The 25289-nt window shown below is 39.8% G+C and overlaps 1 protein-coding gene across 2 annotated transcripts in view; it reads left to right on the forward strand.

The window, feature by feature from the left end:
- The window catches only part of ARHGAP42 (Rho GTPase activating protein 42), a 298470-nt gene that overhangs the window by 258686 nt on the left and 14495 nt on the right, over positions 1-25289 (forward strand). For both annotated transcript variants that reach the window (XM_057552511.1, XM_007191210.2), the window contains exons 14-23: positions 47-121; positions 779-863; positions 1468-1526; positions 4351-4456; positions 9450-9609; positions 10824-10968; positions 12227-12607; positions 12986-13142; positions 15187-15249; positions 25028-25107. In XM_057552511.1, coding sequence (XP_057408494.1) covers positions 47-121; positions 779-863; positions 1468-1526; positions 4351-4456; positions 9450-9609; positions 10824-10968; positions 12227-12607; positions 12986-13142; positions 15187-15249; positions 25028-25107 — 1311 coding nt within the window. The remainder of the gene's footprint in view (positions 1-46; positions 122-778; positions 864-1467; positions 1527-4350; positions 4457-9449; positions 9610-10823; positions 10969-12226; positions 12608-12985; positions 13143-15186; positions 15250-25027; positions 25108-25289) is intronic.

The raw sequence follows: 25289 nt of genomic DNA on the forward strand, positions 1-25289 counted from the left end.
AAGCTGTGTCTTAAGCCATTTTCTTGTGATTTTTCCTTCTCATTAGGTATCACCATTTTAGGTCTTTACCGAATAGGAGGAGTGAACTCCAAAGTTCAGAAACTCATGAATACCACATTTTGTAAGTTTTGGATGAAGCCAGTTACTTACTTAATTTTTGCATTCTTATAGAAAATTCAAACCATAGGTTTCTTTGAGATCTAGATTATTGCTTGTCTTTGAGTATTTTCGAGTCATATTTAAAATTAATATTTGTATTCAGCTTTTTTTTTTTGTATTCAGCTTTTAATGTCCATTGTAATAGATGAACAATCAGAATTTGAGAAGGGGCCCTTTTTATAATATTGGACTTTTCCTCAAGTATCCTTTGATTAGCTAGAGGTACAATAAGATTTATGGATGCTGGGATTCAGATTGCCTGACTTGGAATCTTAACTGGGCCAGTTAAAAGCTTTGTGACCTTGGGTAATTTGCTTAAACTCTCTGTGCCTTCACCTCCTTATTTATAAGCCTAATACATAGTAAGTGTGCTGTGATGTTAGCAATTAGCAAACATCTGATTTGAAAAACTACATTCCATAAGAAATCTTTGAGGTTCAGTGTCAGAGTGAGCTTTGCACCAACTCATGCCAACAACAATCCTAAAGTTAACTCCATTGGCATTCTAAGAAATACATGCCTCTCTCTGTGACCTACTTATGTTAGTATCCATTTTCTTAATGGTGTGAGTGATGTTTTGAATTGCACAGTTTAAACATCTTATTTTAATTCTTTTCAGCTCCCAAATCCCCTCCTGATATGGACATTGATATTGAACTGTGGGATAATAAGACAATAACAAGTGGGCTGAAAAACTACCTCAGGTGAGGGGGGCTTAACTCTTGCCGTTGTTCTGTGGTTTCTCTGTCAACCTCTTGGGCAGTCACCACGGATCCCAGGGAGCCCCTGTTTCTTCGCTCCTTAGCACAGTTCCTTCATTTAAGGTGGAATAGCACAGGGTGGTAATGGTTATGTTTAGTGTTCTGGAACTTATATGTGCTTGTTCAAACAATACACTTAAAAGGCTGCAATAATTGATGAATACTAAATAATAATTTCTGTTTCATGTTAGATTTGAATTCGGGTTTTCATGTATTTTTTTAAGACACCACAAGTTGAATTTGAAAAAAAAAAAATTAAACTATTGCCCCCATATCTGAGAAGGATTTTGCTCCTATGGTCCAATAGTTCTCACAAAGTTAAAAAAAAAAAAAAAAATTGTCTCCCAGCCTCCCATTTTAATACAGTGGTGGCAAGAAGTGCTCAGGGGCATTGGTATCTTTGAGGTCTGCGTTTTAGAACTACCTGTAGACTCCCTGCTAGGACGTTATCATACGCCTAATTACCCAATTCTTAAAGAAGCACTGAAGGGTCAGGGGAAATCAGAAGATACTGCCATTCTAAAATTTGCTTCATTCTCTATTGTAGGTGCCTTGCAGAACCACTGATGACTTACAAATTACACAAAGATTTTATTGTTGCTGTTAGTAAGTACATTTCCACTGGATGCATTTTAAATGATGTGGTTTTATGCTGTATTAGAGGTGTAAGTTTAAACCTGCTAGTTAACATTTTCCTGTCTATTGCTTAAGAAACTGTCATTCTCATAGTTATATGGTTATATAATAGTTTACAATATGGTGATAAGAAATCACAGAGTGAACTAAAATACTTTGTTACTTAATAAGACCTTATTGGGGTGGCGAGTATGATGTGCTTAGAAAGAGCTGTGAGGAATTATTCGAATGACATTTTACTTGATTGGTGAATGTCAGTTTCTTACAAGAGCAATTTCATGGTTAAATAAACAAGACCACAAATCTGTACAGTCAGTTATGCCAGTGCTTCCACTATACACATACTCACATGCTGTGTTCCTAAATCTGGAGAAAGAGTCAGATATTTTTGGCAGGCAGCAAGCACCTTTTCTCTCTTTTTATATTTCTTGATGATGATCAGATATTTATGTTGTTTCTTTAGATCTTTGACTGCCATAATGTGATATGAATAGATAGGCTTAATTCAAAATGGGGGGGGAGGGGAAGGGGCCAGTGACAATCATGTAACCTGAGAAGTTAGAAGTGTGTACTTGTAAAACATTGGGCTCAAAGTGCCAGGTCGCCATCTGAGCCCATCACGACAAGTTATAACAGTTAGGAATTGGCATTTCATTGTTAGGATGTATGAGGTATGACTGTAACAAGAGTATTTTTCACAGTCTAAGAAAGAAATCAGCTGCATTAGTTTACCACACATTGTAATGTCACAGGAAGTATTGTCTACTGATAAAAGTGTCAGGTAGAGCTGAATGATCTTGGTTTTCAGTCCAGCGTACATGACTGACCACATGATCTCATAAACATCTATATTACTTAGCTTTCTCCTGAAAGCTCTGCACTCTATATCCTCTTTATAGAAATCTGTCTTTGTAAGAAGAACAAGACCTTAGAAAATATATAATCCAACCTCATTTTATTAACTAGGAAATCAGGACCCAGAAGGGGCAGGTGACTTTGTCCAAGGACACTGGTAAATTCATAGCAATATCAGGACTACAAGCCAGCTTTTTTGACCCTTAACCTAGAACACTTTCTTACAAAAATTTAGTTTTATAGCAAATGGTGTTGGATCCACTTAGCTAGAATGGCTCAATGAGCTGGTTGTTCTGATGCAAACATTTGGTCACAAGATTTTTTTTCTTCACTTCTGTGACAAATAATGATCATATTATTCACTACCATGATAATTAAAATGTGCCTTATGTATAAAAATTTATCTTTTGTCTGGGTCAAGGATCATAAAATTAGGTATTATTTGGGGTCAAGCAAGAGAACTCCAGCTCAGGAAAAAGGGGGAGTTATTCAGAGACTAGGGGAGTCCCTCAGAACTCCTTGGCAGAGGATGGGTCCTGCCTTCCATGGCCTGCAACCAGGAACCTCAGAGTAGGAAATAGATGTTTCTCTGCCCATCCTCCCAACTCTTTTTGGAGGGTGTCTCATTTTTGTTCTTTGCTGCATATCTGCCTCATTCTTTTTTTTTTTTTTAATTTATTATTTATTTATTATTTTTTATTTTTGGCTGTGTTGGGTCCCCGTTTCTGCGTGAGGGCTTTCTCCAGCTGTGGCGAGCGGGGGCCAATCCTCATCGCGGTGCGCAGGCTCCTCACTATCGCGGCCTCTCTCGTTGCGGAGCACCGGCTCCAGATGCTCAGGCTCAGTAGTTGTGGCTCACGGGCCCAGCTGCTCCGCGGCATGGGGGATCCCCCCAGACCAGTGCTCGAACCCATGTCCCCTGCATTGGCAGGCAGACTCTCAACCACTGCGCCACCAGGGAAGCCCCTGCCTCATTCTTATCTTCGCTTCCAGACAGATTTTTCTTGGCTTTCTGCCTGGTTTTACATGATGTGCCTTTTCACGTATCCAGCAGGCAGATCAGTTTTGGTGTCTCCATTCCAACGCCTGGGAGAAACTTCATGTTTGGCCCAACCAAAGCCAGGCTCTTTCCTTACCTCATGTACAAATAGCTGTGCCCAGAAGAGATGAAGGTCCCATAATATAAACCCTATGTGTTGGGCACTTTCTGAAGAAAGGGCTTGGCAGGGTGAGCAGTCAACCCAGAATCTGTTTATGGTAGTAAGAGACTATTAAATCGATTCCTTGTTCTGAAGCATTAGAAGTTTCTCTAGAAGACTTATCAACATCTTGGCTTTTGCCTTGTAGACTAGACTTGCTTTAGATGATTTTTTGCTTTTCAGATTTACCATTGTCAGCGTGGGCTTAAAAATCTACCAGACCTTTGTTTGTGCAATAATCCTGACACCTCACAAAAATAACTCCCTGCCATCTTTGGATCTATAAAATTTGGAAAGGAATACCTGCTTCCTCTGGTTTGATGGAGTCACTTGGAGGTTTCAATGTGTTAGAGTGTATTGTAGTGCCTGGCACATTAGGCCATTTGCAACAAATGCTGTGATCACTCACGTTGCTAAAGGTTTTATTCTATCCTTGTGTAGCAAAACCCAAGGAGGAGATGAATTATGGTTGTATGGAAGTATACAGCTCAGGGGCTAAGAGCACAGGTCTGGATTAGATAGAACTGGGTTTGACTTCTCTACTTACTGATTGCAGACCATGGACAAATTACTCAACGTCTCTAAGCCTTAGGAAATGATAGTGATAATACTTACCATGTGAAGCAGTGCTTATAAGGCACGATGGGTGGAAGTGGTTATGATACTTTAATTACTAATGTTTATGTATGCATTTTAATACAATTAAAATTTGAACATTTGCAACCTTTTTTATGTTACAGAGTCTGATGACCAAAACTACCGGGTGGAGGCTGTACATGCATTGGTGCACAAATTGCCAGAGAAAAACAGAGAGATGCTGGACATCTTAATAAAGCACCTGGTCAAGTAATTCTCTGACTTATATTGTTCACTTAATTACTTGTTCAGCTGTTAAACTTAAGCATGTTCATGTCTTTTTTTTTTTTTTTTTTTTTTTTTAATAGTTACTTTATTTATTTATTTATTTATTTATTTGACTGTGTTGGGTCTTCGGTTCGTGCGAGGGCTTTCTCTAGTTGCGGCAAGTGGGGGCCACTCTTCATCGCGGTGCGGGGACCGCTCTTCATCGCGGTGCGCGGGCCTTTCACTATCGCGGCCCCTCCCGTTGCGGGGCACAGGCTCCAGACGCGCAGGCTCAGCAGTTGTGGCTCACGGGCCAAGTCGCTCCGCGGCATGTGGGATCTTCCCAGACCAGGGCTCGAACCCGTGTCCCCTGCATTAGCAGGCAGATTCTCAACCACTGCGCCACCAGGGAAGCCCATGTTCATGTCTTTTTAAAGGGTGTGATGGAGCTATAACCTTGCTATTATAATCAGAGTCCATTGAATGTGCTTAAAAAATGGTGTGGCAGTTTGTTTTTAAGATACATCTATACGTGTGTGTGTGTACCTGTGTATGTTTACGACATGCAAATAATTATATCCTTGTAACCGTTATACTAATGATGGAAAATTTTCATGTCAACTTAAAAATATATGAAGGGGTATATAGCTCTTTCCCAGTTCTTTTAGATACATTGTAAGCCCGAAGTTTGAAGACCAGTTCTCTATTCTACTAGGGTCACCAGGTTGTACCAGGTCAAACTGCCACTTGAATGTTAGCTTCCTTCTCCAGATTCATAGTATCTGTCGGTCTCTGAAGATCTTTCTAACTCTGCTGTTAGTTCATCTGTATATTTAAAAAGCTTGATAGATAGATATTGTATTAGTCAAGTTTCTCCAGAGAAACAGAACCAATAGGATATTGTGTGTGTGTATGTATATATATACACACATATATGCATATATGTATATATATATACATACATACACACACATATGTATAAGAGAGAGATTGATTGATTGCAAGGAATTGGCTACACAATTGCAGAGGCTGATTTCAAGGCAGGCTGGAGACCCAGAGAAGAGTTGATGTCGCAGCTTGAATCCAAGGCAGCCTGAGGCACCATTCCTTCTTCCTCAGGGATCTCAGTCTTTTTCTCTTAAGACCTTGAACTGATGTTGGATGAGGCCCACCCATGTTATGGACAGTTGTCTGCTTTACTCAAAGCCTACTGATTTTAAGGTTAATGTCATCTAAAAGTACTTTCACAGAAATATCTAGAATTATGTTTCACCAAATATCAGGGTACTGCAGCCTAGAAAATTTGACATGTAACTTTAGCCATCACAGATCTATCTTGATTCACACACACACACACACACACACACATTTAATCAAGAAGTTTGTTTGCCATGCTGCTGGAAACAAAAGTCCAAATTCAGGTTTTAAACTTACTTAAAAATTCCCTTATAGCCTTGTTTACAAATAGGAACATTTTTTGTCTTAATGAGTACCACGATTCACAATCAAATGATTAATCCTTCCTTGTTTGCTACAGGAAGTAACCCAATGTATCCTAATTTGAGCCACGCACATTTGAAACAGTGATATACATTAATCAGTCTCATCTTAACTTGCAGACTTTGAGATAATATGAATTTACCCTCCTTGAAATAAGAAGGAACCACTAGGAATGACTTCAGTTCAAGTTCATTTTTAACTGTTGCCCATATCAACACCTCTTTTAGCTGATGAATAGGGACTCACTATCCTTGGTCAGAATTACATAGTCTTGAATTATGTTTTTGAGTTCTGTGACCTCTTCATGAAACTTATCCATACTGTATTTAGTGGGCATTCTCTTGCTGTATTCAAGGTAATTTTTTAGCAAAGCCTTTTAAAATGTGCCTTTAAAGTTTCATGAGTATCACATAAAATGTTTTTGCTTAATTATTCAGAATGTTAGATGAACACAAGTTTCACCTTTAATTATGAATGCGATACAGGAAATAGCAGAGAGAGAGTGTCTAGCCACTGAAGAGTACTTAAAATTCTTCTGCCCAACCTTCACCACCATTCCTGGCTCTTTCTTGAATCTGTAAAAGGTCAATCTCCACTGTCTGAGCAGCAGCAGTAGAATGTGTGCCCACATCATCAATGACTTACTTAAGTAAACTAATAACACTCTTGGTCCCTGGCCACCTTATTGACATAAGAAAAGAGCATTTAAGATCAGTGACCTGGATTGGTCACTGGCCTAAAGGACCAATGACTGATTCCAAATCTCCATTAATTAGCTCTGAGACATGGTATAAATCATTGATGTATTTCTGAGAATACTTTGTCTTTAAAACAAGGACATCTGTGGAATCTGCTTTGTACACAAGTTGAGGGAATGAGTTCCAGAACTGGCTGAAATGTGGAATGATAAGGGTCTGTATTGACTGACTAGCTCAGCAGAAGGGAAATGCAATGAAGAGAAAATAGGTGATCAAAATATTTCACCTTCTGAACACCATAGTCATTAACTCTCCTTTTCAAAACAGACCAGTTTTTTATGATTTCTAAATTTATTCCCAGTGAGCTTAATTCAGTCATATTCTAGGCTACTTATATTACCAGGAACTCTTACATTTTAGAGTACATCAAAAGTACCTAGAGTCAATTTAATTCCAGAGAAGAATATTAAGACCATATTTTATTCAATTAACTCATTTTATTTAATTCGCTCAACACTGCTCTAAGGATTGTCATTCTTATACTTTATAGATGAGGGAACTGAAGCCTAGAGAGACGTATTAAATAATGTGACTGATTGCACCCAGCTTCCAGGTTGGAAGGACCCAAGCTTTAAATCCAGACAGGCTCACTGCCTTTACAGATGGCTTAGTAGACTCTCTAATACATATTAAGCAATTAATATAATACTTGGTTGTATAAAAAGGAAACTTGGAATGAAATTCTTATACTAACCAAGAACCTTCTTAGCTAGTGCTGTCTTGGGCACAAGGGGAAAACTCAGTCAGTGGGACAGTCAGCTCTTCCTGTCCTATGCCAAAAGTCGCATGGATAATCCAGAATCCTAGATTCCTCATAAAATTTTACTTTTGTTTCTAGAATGAAGTTAGTGTGCATACTCAATCAGATATAAACGTTATCTTGTGCTCCTTCCTAGAACTTTATATTCTAACAACCTGGCTGGGAGTAAGATAGAAAAGGCAGTGGTTAACCTAGGAGACTGGTTAAATAAATGAGGTTTCCTATTAATGCACCCAATTTCCAAATTAAATCAGTTAACTAGTCAAAGTCATTTTTGAGAGTTTACTGGGATTACTTTTCTAAGGTCAGTAGTATCAGAGCCCTTTCATTTTATTTTCATTTTTAGGCCAGCACTGATGCTACCATATCTCCTTGTCTTACTGTTTGCCTAGCCCAATGCTCAGCACTAGGGAGGCACTTAGGGAAGTTTTGGATGGATGGTGGATGGTGGATGGATAGAAGGGAAGTAGGATGGAAACATGCCCTAACCAGTCATCTTATGTGGGGAGCTCAGGGGTACTCTTGACTTGAAGGCAGGAGACCCAATTTGAAACAAAATCTCTGTTCCTAATTTGCTGTGACCTCAGGTACATCATTTTTACTTAAGGAGCTTCTTTTTGAAAAATCTGTACCATAGAAAATAACTGGCTTCCTGGGAGGATTAAGTGCAATATTATCTATGAAAATGCCTGGCAGTAGGTTCTCAATATATGTTTAGTGAATCCGAATATAATTACAACCAGTCTACTCCTTTTCTTTACTTTTTAAAAAAAAATTTTTTATTGAAGTAGTATAGTTGATTTACAATGTTGTGTTAATTACTGCTGTACAACACAGTTATTCAGTTTTATACATATATATATATATATATATATATATACACACACACACACACACACACACACACAGATACACATTCTTTTTATATATATTTTCTTTTCCATTATGGTTTATCACAGGATATTGACTATAGTTCTCTGTGCTATACAGCAAGACCTTGTTGTTTATCCATTCTATATATAAAAGCTTACATCTGCTAACCCCAACCTCCCAATCCATCCCTCTCCCAACCCCCTCCCCCTTGGCAACCACCAGTCTGTTCTCTATGTCCATGATTCTGTTTCTGTTTCATAGATATGTTCATTTGTGTCATATTTTAGATTCCACATATAAGTGATATCATATGGTATTTCTCTTTCTCTTTCTGACTTACTTCACTTAGTTTTGTAATTTCTAGTTGCATCCATGTTGCTTCACATGGCATTGTTTCATTCTTCTTTGTGGCTAAGTAGTATTCCATTGTATATATGTACCACATCTTCTTTATCCATTCAACCGTCAGTGGACATTCAGGTTGTTTCCATGTCTTGGCTATTGTGAATAGTGCTGCTATGAACATAAGGGTGCATGTATCTTTTTGAATTATAGTTTTGTCTGGTTACATGCCCAGGAATGGGGTTGCTGGATCATATGGTAATTCTATTTTTAGTTTTCTGAGGAAACTCCATACTGTTTTCCGCAGTGGCTATACCAACTTACACTCCCACCCACAGTGTAGGAGAGTTCCCTTTTCTCCACACCCTCTCCAGCATTTGTTATCTGCAGGCTTTTTAATGATGGCCATTATGACTGACAACCAGTCTACTCTTAACCATCTGTTCTAAAAGAAGTATAGTGCTGTAAGAAATACCAAACAGCTGATAATCTCTCTAGGGTGATTGAACTCAATTTAGGAAATCAAGATTTTTTCCTTCAATAGATTAACCTTTGTAATTATGTTTTACTTTGGCCAGTGTTAACTTTTTACATCTTTTTAGACTATACCCACTAGTGCCAGTTGGGAGTAGCTGAACCTGACTATTTGGGAAAGTTAGCCTGTAATGGCATGTTTATATTTTATGCCATAAGTTTAGTGGATGAGAACATTTAATAATTATTAAACATATAACTTAAAATATTTTGTTCCTCTTATTTGCAGAGTGTCACTACACAGCCAGCAAAATCTCATGACTGTCTCAAACCTTGGTGTCATATTTGGTCCGACTCTAATGAGAGCACAGGAAGAAACTGTGGCTGCCATGATGAATATTAAATTTCAGAATATTGTGGTTGAAATTCTGATAGAGCACTATGAAAAGGTAGACTGAATTCTCATGTGGAAGTATAAAATGTTATCTGGCTTCTAAGAAGAAATTTTGCATTTGTATCATCTATGATCCTCACATTATGATCTCAGATTCCTATTTGGTGTCAGTCTTGTAAATTTTGTATAAATTACTTCTTCATGAGGACTTTGATTTTCTTTTTTTCTTGTTCAGTTTTTAAGTGCTTCTCAAAATCCTCTAAGTAAATGATTTCCTTTCTTTTGACATTATTTACTTGTCAAGATTTTCTTCTTTAGTATTTATATAATTAGTTTTTTACTCATACTCAGAAAATACTTTTGAATCATTTTGCGGTTAAGTCTATTTTAACTTTTTTGAGCTTTTTGGAATTAGACTCTCCTTATACAGCAGAGCTAATATTCTAGATAAAACAAAAGAAAATAATCAGGGAACAGTCTTGAAACCCTCTCTATATTCCAATCCCTAAGGAGGCTTTCTTTAAAAGAGTGAGATCTTAGAATAACTATAAAAGTGAGAAATTTGGAGAGCCAAGTTGATTGGATTATTAAGCAAACTCAGCCATTGAAGGTCTAAACATTGTGATCCATTTATGTCTGATCTAGTCCTTGTGAGAGGATGGCAGCGCCTCTCTCCTTCCCCAGTTCCTTTCTAGTGCCTGTAGAAGGATATCCTTGGCACCTAGCTAAGACTGTAAGAAGCGCTCTTAAAACCCAGGAGTGCACGGCTGCGTCCTATAGCTGTGCTCAGACCTCTGCCTGCAGCTTGTCCTATTCTTGACAGTTCAGGGCCAACAGCATGCCAGCACCTTCTCCTGAGAAGCAAGAGGCTGCTCAGCTGGGGAATGGTACAAAACGAGCCTCTTCCCCTCAGGTTATGTTCAGCATGAAGGTGAAAGAGAATATCATAGTAAAAAGAATCAGTGTGTCTTGACATAGACATTTGTTAATATTTGACACATTTCTTAAAATTATTGGAAAATCTGAATTTCACTGTTGGGGAATGGGGAAGAATAAAAAAGAAAACCCAGAGGAAGCAAATGACTCAGTGTAAATGGAAAAGTTATAAATGCTCTAGGATATTTATTTTTTGTATCAAGCATCTCTTGCCATGCAATTGATGAAGTAACGTATAGTTCTAAGATTATTTAATAGCTCTCAAAGCCAATTTATGATGAAAATGTCAATGTTACCTTTCTACTGACCTCGGTCCATTTTTCTTCTATGTAGATTTTTCATACTGCACCAGACCCAAGCATCCCTCTTCCTCAGCCTCAGTCTCGATCTGGATCCCGAAGGACACGTGCAATCTGCCTCTCCACAGGTTCCCGGAAGCCCAGAGGGAGGTATACCCCGTGCTTGGCAGAACCCGATAGTAAGTGTACTGGCCTCAGGGAGATGCCTTCTTCATTAATTCGGCTTTATCATACCTTATTAGTACTTAGGTAGAAATAGAAGATATTCTTACTGGTGCTGTCGTCCCAACACCTGCCCCCCCCCCGCCACATTACATAGTCTCTGTCAGCATAGTTGGAAGGTACCTTGGACAAGCAAATTCATTCCTGCTACAAAGGGAAAAAATAGTTTACACAATGCCCTTTTTCTCTGTAACGGTGATTAAGTACATCGGGTGCTACTTCGTAGCAGGTTTTGTCCTGTTGTCAAAGTCGTAGAGAAGAAAGCAAGAGAAAGCCTGGCTGAGGCAGTCATTTTCTTCCTTCCTTTCACATTATGTTCTTAAAGCATCATCTCTTGGGTATCAAAGGGTCTGAAACAGAGAGAAAAGAAATAAAAAGAGAATCTGCACCACACATTATCTCCAACTTACTATTCTGAGCCAAGCCCCACCATAAGGTGGGTGGCAGCTTGAGCCCAAAGCATGTGTTAAACTGTGGCCATTTTCATTTTGTTTTAGACTCCCAACCCTCTCCCCACACTCCCAATTTTCCCCACAATCAGTGTTTAATTTAGATATACTATTTGAATACTTTATTACAGTTTCTCTGATTTTTTTCTTAGACCGTACTTGTAGAAACATTAAAAAATACAGCCAGTTAAAATAGCCAGTTTTCTTATGTTGCTACATTCTTAGTAGAAAAAGGAGAAAAATCCTTCTTTAAAAATTGTGAGGAGCTTATAACTTGCAGCTGACTGTTAATGGTGCCTTTGAATGAAGGAGGACTCAGATACCATTGTAACTCAGAATCACCTAAGATCAGAAAAGTAAAAGAAGGCAGACATATGTCTCAGCATTTCCCCCTTCCATTGATTTCTTTAATATCATCAAGAAATCTTATTTCTCGTACTTGTGAGTCCTGTTTCAGAAGCAAATTTTGTCTGAATTCAAGTCAGCCCACTAATGCTTCAAGAAATAACGTTATTTCATATGGGCAGGGCACATATAAAAGCTCCCTTGAATAGTATTGAAAAAAGCGTTCACCAAGTTCAAATGCATATTGTAAAGCATTTCTCCAGAACTGAGGAACAGTCCTCCATAGCACGTAAAGGCCTATCACTTCAGTGGGGTCAGGTGGCCACGGAGCATGTGAGCGCTGGAGAACAGAAGGGTTTGGGGGTGCCGGTTTCAACAGAGAGCCGCTGTTCTTTTCTCTCCCACCCCTGCCCCTGCTCAGGCGACTCCTATAGCAGCAGCCCGGACAGCACGCCCATGGGGAGCATCGAGTCGCTTTCCTCTCACTCCTCGGAACAAAACAGCACGACAAAGTCCGCTTCCTGCCCTCCCAGGGAGAAGTCTGGAGGGATTCCTTGGATTGCATCCCCATCACCTTCCAATGGACAGAAAAGTCTTGGTCTCTGGACAACTAGTCCTGAGTCAAGTTCTAGAGAAGATGCAACCAAAACAGATGCAGAATCAGATTGCCAGAGTGTCACTTCGGTCGCTAGCCCAGGGGATGTGTCCCCACCCATAGACCTGGCCAAGAAAGGGCCTTATGGGCTTTCAGGACTGAAAAGAGCCTCAGCTTCCTCTCTCAGATCCATCTCTGCAGCGGAAGGTAAGCCAGCATGGAGCCTGTGCAGGATGTCATTGTCCCTGTGTCACCTGCTGGATTGTTCAGCATGGTGAAGGGGGGAAAAATTAACAGTGAAGGGACAGACAATGCTTAACTGCTTTGTTCCTGAGCTAGGGTTTTTAAAACTCCTGTATGCTGTGACATTTTTCCTGGATCTTTCCATCTCTGTGAGGTGATGTCTTTGTAATTACGGTAGACTGTGATCTCCCAGAGTGATGGGCTGCTGTGCTCCAAGAACATTCTGTCCCTTCTCATTTGGGCTCAGAGAAAAATACCTCCTTTTGTTATGCGCATGGACTGTGTTAGGGCTCTTATTTTGTCTAATAGCACCTTGCCTGTTTTCTTGGGCTTTCTCTTTAGGAAACAAGAGCTACAGTGGATCCATTCAAAGCTTAACTTCCATAGGCTCCAAAGAGACGCCCAAAGCCCCGCCAAACCCAGACCTGCCTCCCAAAATGTGCAGGAAGTTAAGGCTAGACGCTGCCTCCAGCAATGGTTACCAGCGACCCGGCTCCGTGTAAGTGAGAGAGCCTTTGTTTGCTATTTGCTGTGCCTCCCGGGGTATACAGGGGCTGAGGGTGTGCAAAAGAACCCTTAGGGTTCCCACAGCCAAATGCTCATCTGTGGAGTGGGTGCCATCAACTTCTGCAGGACGCTGTCCTCTTTTACAAGTGATGTGAAAGGTAGTACGCTTAGGATATACATACAAAATCTCACGGGGAGACTCTTCAGGCACTTTCCTTAGAAGCAGAGCTATGGCTTAATTTAAAGACATGAAAACAGATGTATAATATAGTGGTTTGGGGTTTTGAAACTAGACGCCTTCCTGTAAAAGCTAAACATCCACCACTCAGCTGTGGGGACTGCCCATATCCTTGATCCTCCCTCTCTTTGTTAGAAATATAGCTGCTTTCTATCTGGTGAGGGTTGGTTTTCTCTCCTCTCCATCGTATGTCTCCCCTACCTGCGTACTCACTGATTTAAACAACTCCGAGAGAACAGGGAACATGAAAAGCAAGAGGGAGTGCTTCTGATTGAAAGAAATGACCCAGAGGTGTAAAGGCCAAGAGGGTAGGGTGTATAGATGAGAACAGAAAGGGGGCAAAGAGGAGAAAATGAGAAACTGGAAAAGCAAGTAAGAGAATCCAAAGAGGAAGGTTTTTCTCCCTTTCATTTTATTTTCCTGACTTTGCTGAGCTTTTCCAAATGCTGTATGAGCTATTACTGAGCATCCTTGCATATTGTTATTTCTTTTAAGGTCCACAGTGTCCTTCTGCAGTAGGTAATATAAATCTTGTTTTAGAGATGATTAGAACTAATACTGGAAAGTTAAGGTCCACACACACTCAGCTGGTAAGTGGCAGAGCTGGGATTGTAAGCCAGGGTTCTCCAACTTGAGTCTGTGCTATTTCTTTTATGCCATGCCCATTTTTAATATGGTGGTATTCCTGACATTTTAATTATTCATTGTAAGTCCAGTAAGGCATTTTACTAAGCCTGTTTCCATAGGAACAGCATCTTAAATTTATTAGTACATCCCTTTCTTTGACAAGAACCTTTGGTTTCAGAGTGCGTTTCACATATGTTATCTCTCATGTTCAGAAATCCAACTACCACAATATAGGCAGATATATTTGTAACTCTGTCTGCTCTAGTTCTGGTGTGTATAGCTCTAGCCCTTAAGGGAAATTAAATTTTAAGCCAAATATGTCAAGGAAGATGGGAGAATATAAACTCTATCCTTTGTGGGGGAAAGAGAAGAGCTTCTATTCTGTGATTTTTACTGATAAAGTAGAAATTAAAATGTAGAGACTGTATGTTCTGTATTAGGTGTAAAATGATCCTTCAGATTGTCAAATGGCTCAGCTCTGGGAAAAAAGTTTGTCATTTAAAGAAATAAGATAGTTTTTAAATATCTAGTTTAAAAAAATCATTCAAAGAATTTTATATTGTCTTCTAGTAAATATAGGAATTTTTCTAATTATCTAGGGTACCTTAGTTTTAATTCTTTTCACTCTCTACCCAATAGTCTCACTTTTCAAATCGATGCCTTTCCCTCATCATGATTTGAAACAAATTTATTTATTGGTCATATTTTCAGAGTTGTCTCTTTTCACTTTATAGGAACTGTGTTCAAATGTTTTAAAAATACATGAAACAATTTTAGAATTAGTTTTGTCTTAGCTATCAGAACACAAAGCAGTTCTTCTTTTGTCTTGTTGATGTGACTCTTCCCTTGTGGTTCCACGGGAGTCAATAAAAAAGTGTTCCTGTTTTTCCTGCTCCCAGGGTTTTCTCAGGTACAAAAAATGCAGACAGTAAGATCCCCAGAGGAAGAAGCTATAGGTTTATTACTGTCTGGTACTCGGTGAGCTAGAGACTAGATCTAAAAATTTCTTCTACATTAAAGCTTAAAACAATTAAAATTCAGGTCAAATTTTGGGGACAAATGTTAACTAATTTTTCTGTTTGGGTTAACTGATAACCCTGAATTTCGCTTTGAGCTGCATGATTTTCTAATGGATTTTTAATGAAACTTGTATTTTAAAATTATTTTTCAGTGTGGCAGCAAAGGCCCAACTGTTTGAAAACGTTGGTTCACTTAAGTCAGTTTCTTCTGGGCGGTAAGTTCTCAAAACTCTTCAAGTAAAAAAACATAAAATAGTGGTGACATTGTTGCCTTGTGTTGACATGGCAGGTCATCTTTGACAGCTCTGCCCCTTAGGTCTGCAGATGGTCAAATCCACCTCTGCCATCTCTTCACGGGGAAGTGGTCATGACCGTATACAGCATTTAGCATGTCAAAATGTTACAGCGGTGCCTTGTTCCCTAAAACCTTCACAAAGGAAGGGTTCTAAACAAAGAGGTTTTCTGAAAGACACAAGTTGCCATAACCCTTTGCATACCAAAGACTCCTTTGATAACAGTTAGTTTGTGGAAATTTTTCAGATGTGTATTTTTGACTTGTAAAAGTTAATAGAACTTTTTTTCTGGAAGAAGCTTCATGAACATGCATTAAAGACTGTGCTTATTCTTAATGGCCACTATGGTGCTGTAGAGCTGATTGCCCCAGGCGGCTCTGCTGTTTGAGTGCAGTACTTCATTCAGGATTTCCAGATTTTACCTTCCGCTCTCTTGTCAAAAGGACATGAATTGTTGTATCTTGCTGCTCTTCATGTGCTTGCTTCTAAGGTACCTGCTTCCTCTTCTCTCGGTCCAAATTGATTCTTCTCATCTGCAGTGGACTTTGGGTTTTAATTTTGAATATGTCTAAACTAATGGAATTTCTTAGTATTTTGCTATTTGTGATTTTTTTTTCTTTTTCTTTTTTTTTTACCATCAGCAACTAGTACAGGTTGGAAGTATTCAGTGAATGCTTCTTGAAAGAGAATATAAATGAGAACACTTGAAGGACAAACCTTGATTTTTTTTTTTTTTTGTGGATGTACTGAGGAAATTTTGAGCTTCCCATATCCAGCTAATTGAGGCTGTGAAGGAAAGGAATCACATAGAATTGAAGTATTACTGTGTAGTTCTTTTAGAAGTTATTCAACCATAGAATTTTTATTGACCATATAAAAGTATGTGAACTTTTTCAGCAAACATTTTTTAAGCACCTGCACAATATTGGGCTTTGTCCTAGTTACTAGGGATAACAGTAACCTTCAAGCTCTGTTTCTTTCCAGAGCTTAGCGAGGGTGCTCCTGTGTTAGTGTTTTTAACTCCAGAGTAGAGCCGCTTTGGTATCTTACTAGGACGATGGTCAATGCCTTGCATTTATATAGCAAATCCCAGCGTACTTGCATGTACCTTACCTCTGTCTGTAGCATCTTCACCTTCTTCCTTTTTATCAAGGCATGGTGAAAACTAAGCACTGTGCATGTCAGAGCAAACATGATCTCTCTGAAACTGTCACTACTGGTAGGCCTTAGTGTAAGGGATTTAACCTTGCTACTTCTGTCTGTCTTGCCAAATGATTGAATTGCTCCACTAGATGGAGCCCTTTTATTAGGAAGCTCTAAACAATCTTAAGAACTCAAGTACTGGAATCAGAGATAATCTTTTAAGAGCTTTAAGACAGCAAGATATTAATGAAGTAAATCAGTATATGACAGTAAATTAATTACTCTGTTATACAATAAGCTTACTCAGATGTTCAACAATCAACCTATGCATTTACAATATGCTTTCACATTCCAGATACTCTAAATCCACTTCTAATAGTTGTCGGCGTAAACTTAGAGCTCACTCAATGATACATTGAAGGTTAAGTCTTCTCTGTTAGTCAGTGCGCAGCACTTGTGGGCAGTGTCGTAACTTTTCACCTGCCCTTTTATTTTGCTTAACTTTGTCAGCCTTTATCAATTTAGGTAAAACAGTTACCTGTTGCGGTCTTCAAGGGGTGATCTTATGTGGGAGTATCCCCATACAGACTGTGTTTGCCCAATGCCTTTGGTGAAAGAGCTGGATTTGATGTAGATGCAAGTCACATCTTTTCTCAGGGTGTGCAGACAGCTGTCACCTTGGTAGGGGTTGTGGCTGGTGCTGGAGGGACTAGAGCCTGCACAGGACGTGAGGCATGGCTTTGCCTCTGCTTAGCGACTGTCACTGTCCTACCGGGGACAGGGTCTGATCCCACGTTGCTGGAGCAGAAGCCCTGAAGGTATGGCCTGAACTGGCTTTGTTCCCTTTAAGTGTGTGTTTTTCCCTCTCCCTGCACCAGGACCCTTGCCCCAGAGGGGGAAGTGCTAAAGCAGGTGGGGCCCATGCAGGCTCTCAGCTCATGTCAGCTGCAGACAGAGGTCCAATGCACTGCCTGGGCAGGTGCCCATGGCTCTGCTCAGACACAGCCTCTGGTGCAAGTCACCTTCATCCCTCACATCCAATCACTGCCCCGACCTCTGCTGCCCCCACCGTGTCATAGAAATGTTCCGCAAGGCAGGCAGGACACGTACGGACTCTCTGTGTGTATGGGGGTCCACCACACACACACACACACACACACACACACACACACAGTGTGGAGTGGCCACCGTCAGAGATCTGGGTCACTTCTGATGCACTGCTTGAGTAAGTGCCACCAGTGGCTGCCGCTGCCCCACCCAGGCTCTGCCCCAGCACCGGGTCACCTCTGCATCCCACAGTCAAGTCTTCTCCCTAGTCCTGGCTGTCCCAGGTCCAGTGCTGCGCTGTGATGTGGAGTCTGTGGGGCTGGAGCATTGGCTGGGCTTGAGCTGGGGTGCATGTGGTGAGGCAGCTGCCAGAAACCCAGCAGCCACTAGGATCGACCTCTCTCCGCCCAGCCGGGGGCCAGTGTGCATGTGCTCTTCCCAAGAGGAATCCAGGCTTCCCACAGCCCTCCTGTTGGTACCACTGGTCCTCCAACCAGCCAAGGGCACTTTTCTCCCCCACATAGGACCTCAGGACTGGGGCACCCAAGCTGGAGCTTGTACCGCTCACTTCCCAGGATAGGTCTCTGCCTGTCTAATCTCTCTTTTCCTCTGAGTTCCCTCCCAGGGGTACAGATCCTGACCCAAATGCTTCTCTTCCCTTCCTACTCAATTCCGTGTGTATCTTTCTTACAGCCTTGGCTGTACAGGAGTCCTCCTGCCAGTTTCCAATTCGTTTTCAGTGAGAATTGTTCCACATGTAGATGTATTTTGGATATGTTCATGGGTGGATGTGAGGTCCATGTTCTCTTACTCTGCCATCTTGGTCTGAATTCTGGGAAATCCATTTTCTTTATCTATAAAATGAAGGTCACAATTCTGTTTCTGACAAATTGTTGTCGGTATACAAAGTGATGTATTTGAAGTACATGGTAAATTCTCCATAGACGGTCTCTACAATAATAACTAATATTGTTATAATTATTATTATTGAGAGTGCTTGCTTAAGATCATCAAGCCTCTAATTAATATGTGTTTGGTATTTGAACATTAACTCTTAACAGTCATTTGAAATCCTTTTGTACCATTAAATACAACTAAACAACAGAAGTTGAGGGTATTTCCCTTACTAACCTCCTACAATGCCTATTTTGCTTTCCTTCTAGGGAACTTAGGATACTCTTGAATTGGACCTCAAAGAATGATAGAACTGGTAGTGGGTGGTAGAGAGACTAGCCACATTTGGGAAAGAGACCAGTTGGGAGATTTTAGTGGATAGTCTTGAGCAACAGAAAAATGACACCTCTGGATTCACTGCAGGCTCTGAGAGTCATTGAGCAAAGAGGTGATCTAATCAGTGATGCACTTGATCAGATCATTCAAGTGGCTTTTCAAGGAGGTTGTTGAAGGGAAGAGAACCATTTAAGGTGGAACTGGTGATATTTAAAAGACCTTAATTAGGGCATTAACAAAAGCATGAAAAACTGTAAGGAGAATTTTATGGCTAGAACTAGGATTGAGCAACTGCTTTGATACTGGGAATGAGAGACAGGTAAAGAAGGTTCCAAGTCTTCGAGACTGACTATCAGAAAGAGTGACTGATAATTTAGCTTCTGAGCTTAGTTTATGAGAGTATGTAGAGGGGCAAGGAACGTTTTGGCCCCAGTGTTTGAGGAGCCTGAGGAGCATTGAGAGGCAGTTAGAAACGTGAAGCTGGAACCAGGAGAGAGCATGAAGTTTGATGCCAGAAACTTCTGCACAGCAGTTATACTGCATAGATGAAGGCGCGCTTACCCAGCGATGGGGCTTACTGAGGGAAAAGGTAAAGTGGCTGGGCATTGGTCTTTGAGGAATGGTTTCATTTAAGGGTCAGGCAAAGAAGAAAGTGGAGGAATGATCACGAGGAGAAAGCAAGGTCAGTGTGGTAGAAGCCACCAAAAAGTCAAGGAGATCATGAGAGGAGGGCACTGGTTTTAACCTCTAAGACATCACTGGAAATCTTTAAGAAATCAGGTTCAGTGGAGTGGGAGGGGCCCCTCTGCCAGGGAACTTAATCTGCCAGACTTGTTAAAATGAATATTCCTGAATTTGCCACAGACTCTGTAAACCATAGTATCTGAGACTGAGGCCCAGAGAATATGTATTTTTGACAACTTCCCCAAGTGATTCTTAGGTACAAAAAAAAGTTTGAGAACCACTGGAATAGAGAAAAATGTCATAGTACTTAGTGTGACCCTAAGCAGACATTGGTTATTTTATACTTGTTTCTCTTAACCTGTAAAATGCTTTCAAGAGCCAAATGTCACTAGACTCTGTCTCACGATTACAAAGGCCTGTGGAAAACAGTACCCTTAAAGCTTTCAGCTCTGTCTCAGTGAGTTATACTTGGGCAGTGGGGAAATCCACTTTAAAGTAATATAATTTAGGCAAGCTGTACCAATATTTTCTGAAGGTTAAATTGAGAATTAAGAGAATTAATTAAAAATTGAGAGCCTGGCCCATTATAAACAATCAAATTTTCTATTATTATAATTTAAAACCAATATTTTGTTTATAATTACAAAGCACCAAAACAAAGCTCAGCAAAGTCTTCTCGTTTAGTGAATTTGAGTTTTTAAAAGGCTATTAAGTCATTGGTTCAGAGCACAGTGACACATGTAAGACATACATAAGGTAAAGCACTGTGACACACATAAGAAAGACAAAGGAAGCCATGGTTATTAAAAATAACTTTTTTCTTTTTTTAGGGAATATAAAGAATACTGATAAACTAAAAAGGGGATAAAAGACACCTCTCATTTTGCCACCTAAAGATAACCACATTTTGTTGCACAACCATCTAATCTTACCTATTGACAGTGGTTCTCAAACAACTTATACAACTAAAAAAATTATTGAGGATCTCCAAAGAGCTTTTGTTTATGTGGGTTATGTCTATTAATATGTATTGTATTAGAAATTTAAACAGAAAATTTTTAAATGTTTATGAATTTATTTAACAAAAGTAAGCTCATAACTAACGGGTGACAATAGCAAGATGCAGGTGTGATTATTCACTCTTATTAACAGTCAACAATTATTAATAGTAAAAGTGATTTTTCAGTGACATTATCTTGAGACTTTACAAGTGATATTTAAGTGGATTCACCAGATATGCACTAGATCATCATTCAGGAGATGTAGATTTTAGCCTGACTCTGCTATAATGTTCATTTCTCTTGGCCTTCATTTCTACATAAAGAAGATGGACCAAGGAAATATGTAGGTTTCCTTTCAGAATCCAAACTCATTATATTATTCAAGTCCCCTAGATGATCACAAGTCCCCCAGCATATGGGGGGGTCACCCTTTTCTGTAAAACCAAGTCAGTTTATGTGCCTACCCCCAAGTCATAACAGGGTCTCACCTTTCCATCTCTTCCCTCTTCCAAAGGCCATATTTCTAATGTGTTTAAGACAACAGGAGTTGTTTCTTATCTCCCCCTAAGGTAGGCCACACAGAAGCCCCCTCCTCTGCTGTTGGCAGTACACCTGCCATGCTGCAGTCAGCTTCTATCCCTTAATGATGGTCACTGCCAGGAGCTCAGGAACTGGCATTATTTTACATTTTTGCAGATCTCCTTAATATCTGGCATAATAGGAAATAAATGGATTCTCATACACATTCCATTAGCTGTCAGAGTAGTGCCTCTCAGGGTCCCACCTACCCCTCCTTCCAGATTTCCCTTGACCGCACTTTGAGAACCGCTCCTCTGTGATAAACACAGAAAAGGACCCATGAAGGTGGTGTTCGTGGTACTGTTCCCACCATGGTGCCCAAGAAAGTACATGCTCAACAGAATTGTTGGGCAAATAGATAAAATACACATTTCAACCTAAAAAGACTTTGTTATTCAGTTTTTCACTCCACTTTTTTAATGGAGTTGCAATATTCTTGTCTTTGACACAAGCAACTTTAACTCTACAAGCTCTTGTAAGAGATTTTTAGCATTGAGAAATCCAATACTCAGACATCCAAGCCAGAAACAGCCCGTATTTGTTGGCAAAAACCTAAGAAAAGAGTAATATAACTAATTTTAAGAAATCTCCAACCAATGACTAAGAAACAAATGTGCGTTTATTGCATTACCTATAAGTGTTTACTGCGAATTGTCATAGGCAGTTTGGAGGTCTTGCCAATGACTAATTTTTCTGTAATATTTTTGCCTTGCATGCTGACACTGTTTCGTGTCATGTTTTCTTCTATAGCATTATTCATAGTAGCTACCTAATAATTCATTGGATTTGGTGTATTTTGTTTATTAAATCCTCTACTGATGAATAATTAGATTGTGGTGATTTGTTTGTTTTTAGTTTTTCTGTATGTTACTGCTTTGGCACCTTTTAGACTATATCTTCCTACTCCCCTCAGACATGCGTTCCTACCCCCTTCAGAAGTGAAATTCTCAGCATACAAAAAAATGTGTGTGAGAGAGAGTGAGTGTGTATGTGTGTTTAACATTGTTAAGTGGCCCTTCAGAAAACATTATATCAATTTTGATTTGGTGAATTTTTTATTTTGCTTATCATTAAGGTGAGTATTGAGAATTTTGCACACTGACCCTGTCAAACCTTTAAGTCTACTCATCAGCATTAGACAGTGTTTAGAATTAGGAATAGGGCTTGTGAACAGATCATCTTCCAAATGATAAGAGAAGAAATGGCTTTCAGGACAGCAAGCATCATTACCTTACTTTCCAACGCGATAGGAAGCAGGATTCTCAAAATCCTTTTCAAAGGATATTAGAATCTTGTGAACAGAGACTCAATAGGTGACAGTGTTATTTTCACATCTTCTTCAATACACCAAGGCAGTAAAAGAAGAAGCATTAGCACCTGGAAAGAAAACTTCACTGACACAGAATTCTACATTAAATCATCAAAGCTCTCTGCTGAGTTAACACCTGTAGTTACAGAGCTCAGCAGAAGAAAATTATACCTGTCTAGTCATATGCACAGATAACTGAAAAGTCATGACAGATATTATTTTGTGCTGTATATTTTGACACATTTAACAGTATCCATTTATTTAGCGATGTAATGATTCTGCATGCGTTCCCTCACCATCCAATCCCATAAAAATCTATAAGGAGAACACTCATGTCTGAAATATTAATATAAATAATTTGGTTGCATTTTAAAGTGTATGAAAAATTATGTCATTGCAAGGATTATTATATCTTAATCATTTCTATAACTCTGGAATTTGTTTCCTTATGCATGCCTTAATTTATCTTAATGATTCAAAGTAATAAGACAGTAATTATTGGTGGAAATCACTGCTGCTAGAAAATTTGACTTTTTAAAAAATCTTTACATGTATTTAGAGAAAAGGCTCTGCAACCCTCAATTATATCAGATATCAGATCACATTATGTCAGATCAAATTATATCAGATCAAATGTCTATACTTGACTAGAAGATTTATAGGAAAAACTAGTATTTCTATATAAGATCACCATAGTCTGATTCTCAGAAGTCTTCATAACTTGGTAGCATCCTCTCCCCGCACCCCCAACCCATGTCAACCAACACACCCATGTGCACAAGTTCACATGCACATGTGAACACATGGCTGTTCCTTAGTGTGAAATCTTGTCCTTCTCTGGGTGCCTCCACTTCATCAATTTTTCCTTAGACCATGTTTCATTGGGAAGTGGTGTTGTGTGCCTACCGCAGACTGTCCTAGCAAAGTTTCCAAAAGTACAGCCTGAGACTCACCTCATGTGAAATAGACTCTGGGGGCAGGGCCATAGTTTTCCTCTGTAAGCTTTCCCATCTTCAGGTAGCCACTTGGGAACTTTAAGTTTAAGTGACCTAGCCTCATTCTGGAAGTTTAGAGATAAGACCCAGGGTCCAGCTCCAATAGAGAAATGTAATCATAATGTAACACTGTTACTTTGAGGGCTTCAGATGGCAAATACTGCTGATGCTTCTTTGCAGATGAAGTATTGTTTGGGACCTCAGGGAGGAAAGACAAGATGCCTTGAATCTTTAAGAGGACTTACCATGTAGAAAAAGAGTCCAGAGCATCTTCCCTTTTTTTTTTAACTCATTAATTCAGCAAATATTTACTGAGTTACTATTAAGCATCAGGCATTGTTCACAGTTGTTACATTCTAACTGGGGGAGAAGACAACAGAAATATCAACAATGGCACCAGAATACCATGCAGACTTTAAACTGGAGAATATGAGTGTTGCCTGGGCAGCTATTTTACAGTGTGTGGTCAGGGAAGACCTGGCCTTCAGTGAAACTCAAGAAATTTAAGATAAACTAGAGGGCCATAGCCAAGTGAAGATCAAGAAAATATCTCAGAGTGAGGCCCAGCCAGCCCTGAGGTGAGGATGGGTTTGGCATGTTTTGGGAGGAGAAAGAGGGCCGGTGTGACTGACGTATAGTAGGTGAGTAGAGGCAGGTACAAAAGATGTAGGAAATTCTGGCAGGTGCCAGATTGTATATGGTATGGAGGCCAGAGTTGGGAACCAGTTCAGGGTTGTTTTCAGGGAAATCATGTGATCATCATGTGATCATCAAAACCTTTCAAACTACCCTCTGGCTGCTCTGTATAGAATGGATTGCAAGGGGACAGAAGAGGAAGCCCAGAGGATTTAGGAAGTTAGGAAGCCATTCAGCGAGCTATGCCAGAAATGATCTTGGCTTGGACTCTGGCTGTGGTAAAGATGGTGAGAAGTAGGTGGAGTCAGGTCATTGGATGTTGCAGAGTAAAGGCAACTTCATTGGTGACTTGATCAGCCTCCTCAGGTGATGGCTTTTTTAGTGTTGGCTCAGATGGTTTGAAACAGCTCTCATATAAAACTCTGAAATTCTGGCTTCCCTTAAAAAAACCAGAGTATCTGGCTACTTGGAGCCTGAACTCCCATATGAGAACAGATGTCAGAGCTGAGTGCTGGCTTCCCGTTTTAAGAGATGGGTATACTCTGATTTACAAAGACATGTCCCCATGTCTCCCTGACAGTGAGGCTGTTGTTGGTTGCCATTTATCATCAACTTATCCTATTGTTTTTCTTATTTCATGCCCACTTATTTACCATACCCTGTAGACCTTTTAATTTGTGGATCTCACCTCTGATAGTCTGAAATTAAAGTGGCAAATAAATAAATACGGCTTTAAGGTACCTAAGAACCTCTATAAAGCTGAAAAATAGCTTAGTTAGCAGAATACTAACAAATAATAGCGTTCTTCAAAACCAGCTTATTTTGTTTGTTGTAAGTCAGGTGATTACCCTTGGGGGCATTGCCTGGAAGCACAAGAAACGCTTTGGGTTGTGCTGTCAGTGTTCTCTGGTTACACAAATGTGTTCACTTTGTGAAATGCACTTATGCACACTTACGTGTGCACATTATGTATATCATGCTTCACTTATAACTAAAACCAGTATCTTTAAGAATAGTTTTAAGTATAAATATACTTGAGCGTTGTGGTTTTTACAAATTGTCTTTTGCTCTTTCAGCCAAGCCAAAGCTATGTACTCCTGTAAAGCAGAGCACAGCCATGAGCTTTCCTTCCCACAGGGAGCGATATTTTCTAATGGTAAGTACACCCATTCCCTTTGCTTAAGTTTATCATCATGGGGAGGAGGAAGAAGGAGTAGTGTAGTGATAGGAGTCTAAAGTAGAAGCCAGGAAACTCAGAATCAAGTCCAGCCTCATACCTGTACAAGTGAACACATCAAATCCCTCTAGACCCCAGTTTCCTCCCCTGTGTTAGAGAGA

The sequence above is a fragment of the Balaenoptera acutorostrata genome, chromosome 9 (genome assembly GCF_949987535.1).
Source record: "Balaenoptera acutorostrata chromosome 9, mBalAcu1.1, whole genome shotgun sequence".
Classification (NCBI taxonomy): Eukaryota; Metazoa; Chordata; class Mammalia; order Artiodactyla; family Balaenopteridae; genus Balaenoptera; species Balaenoptera acutorostrata.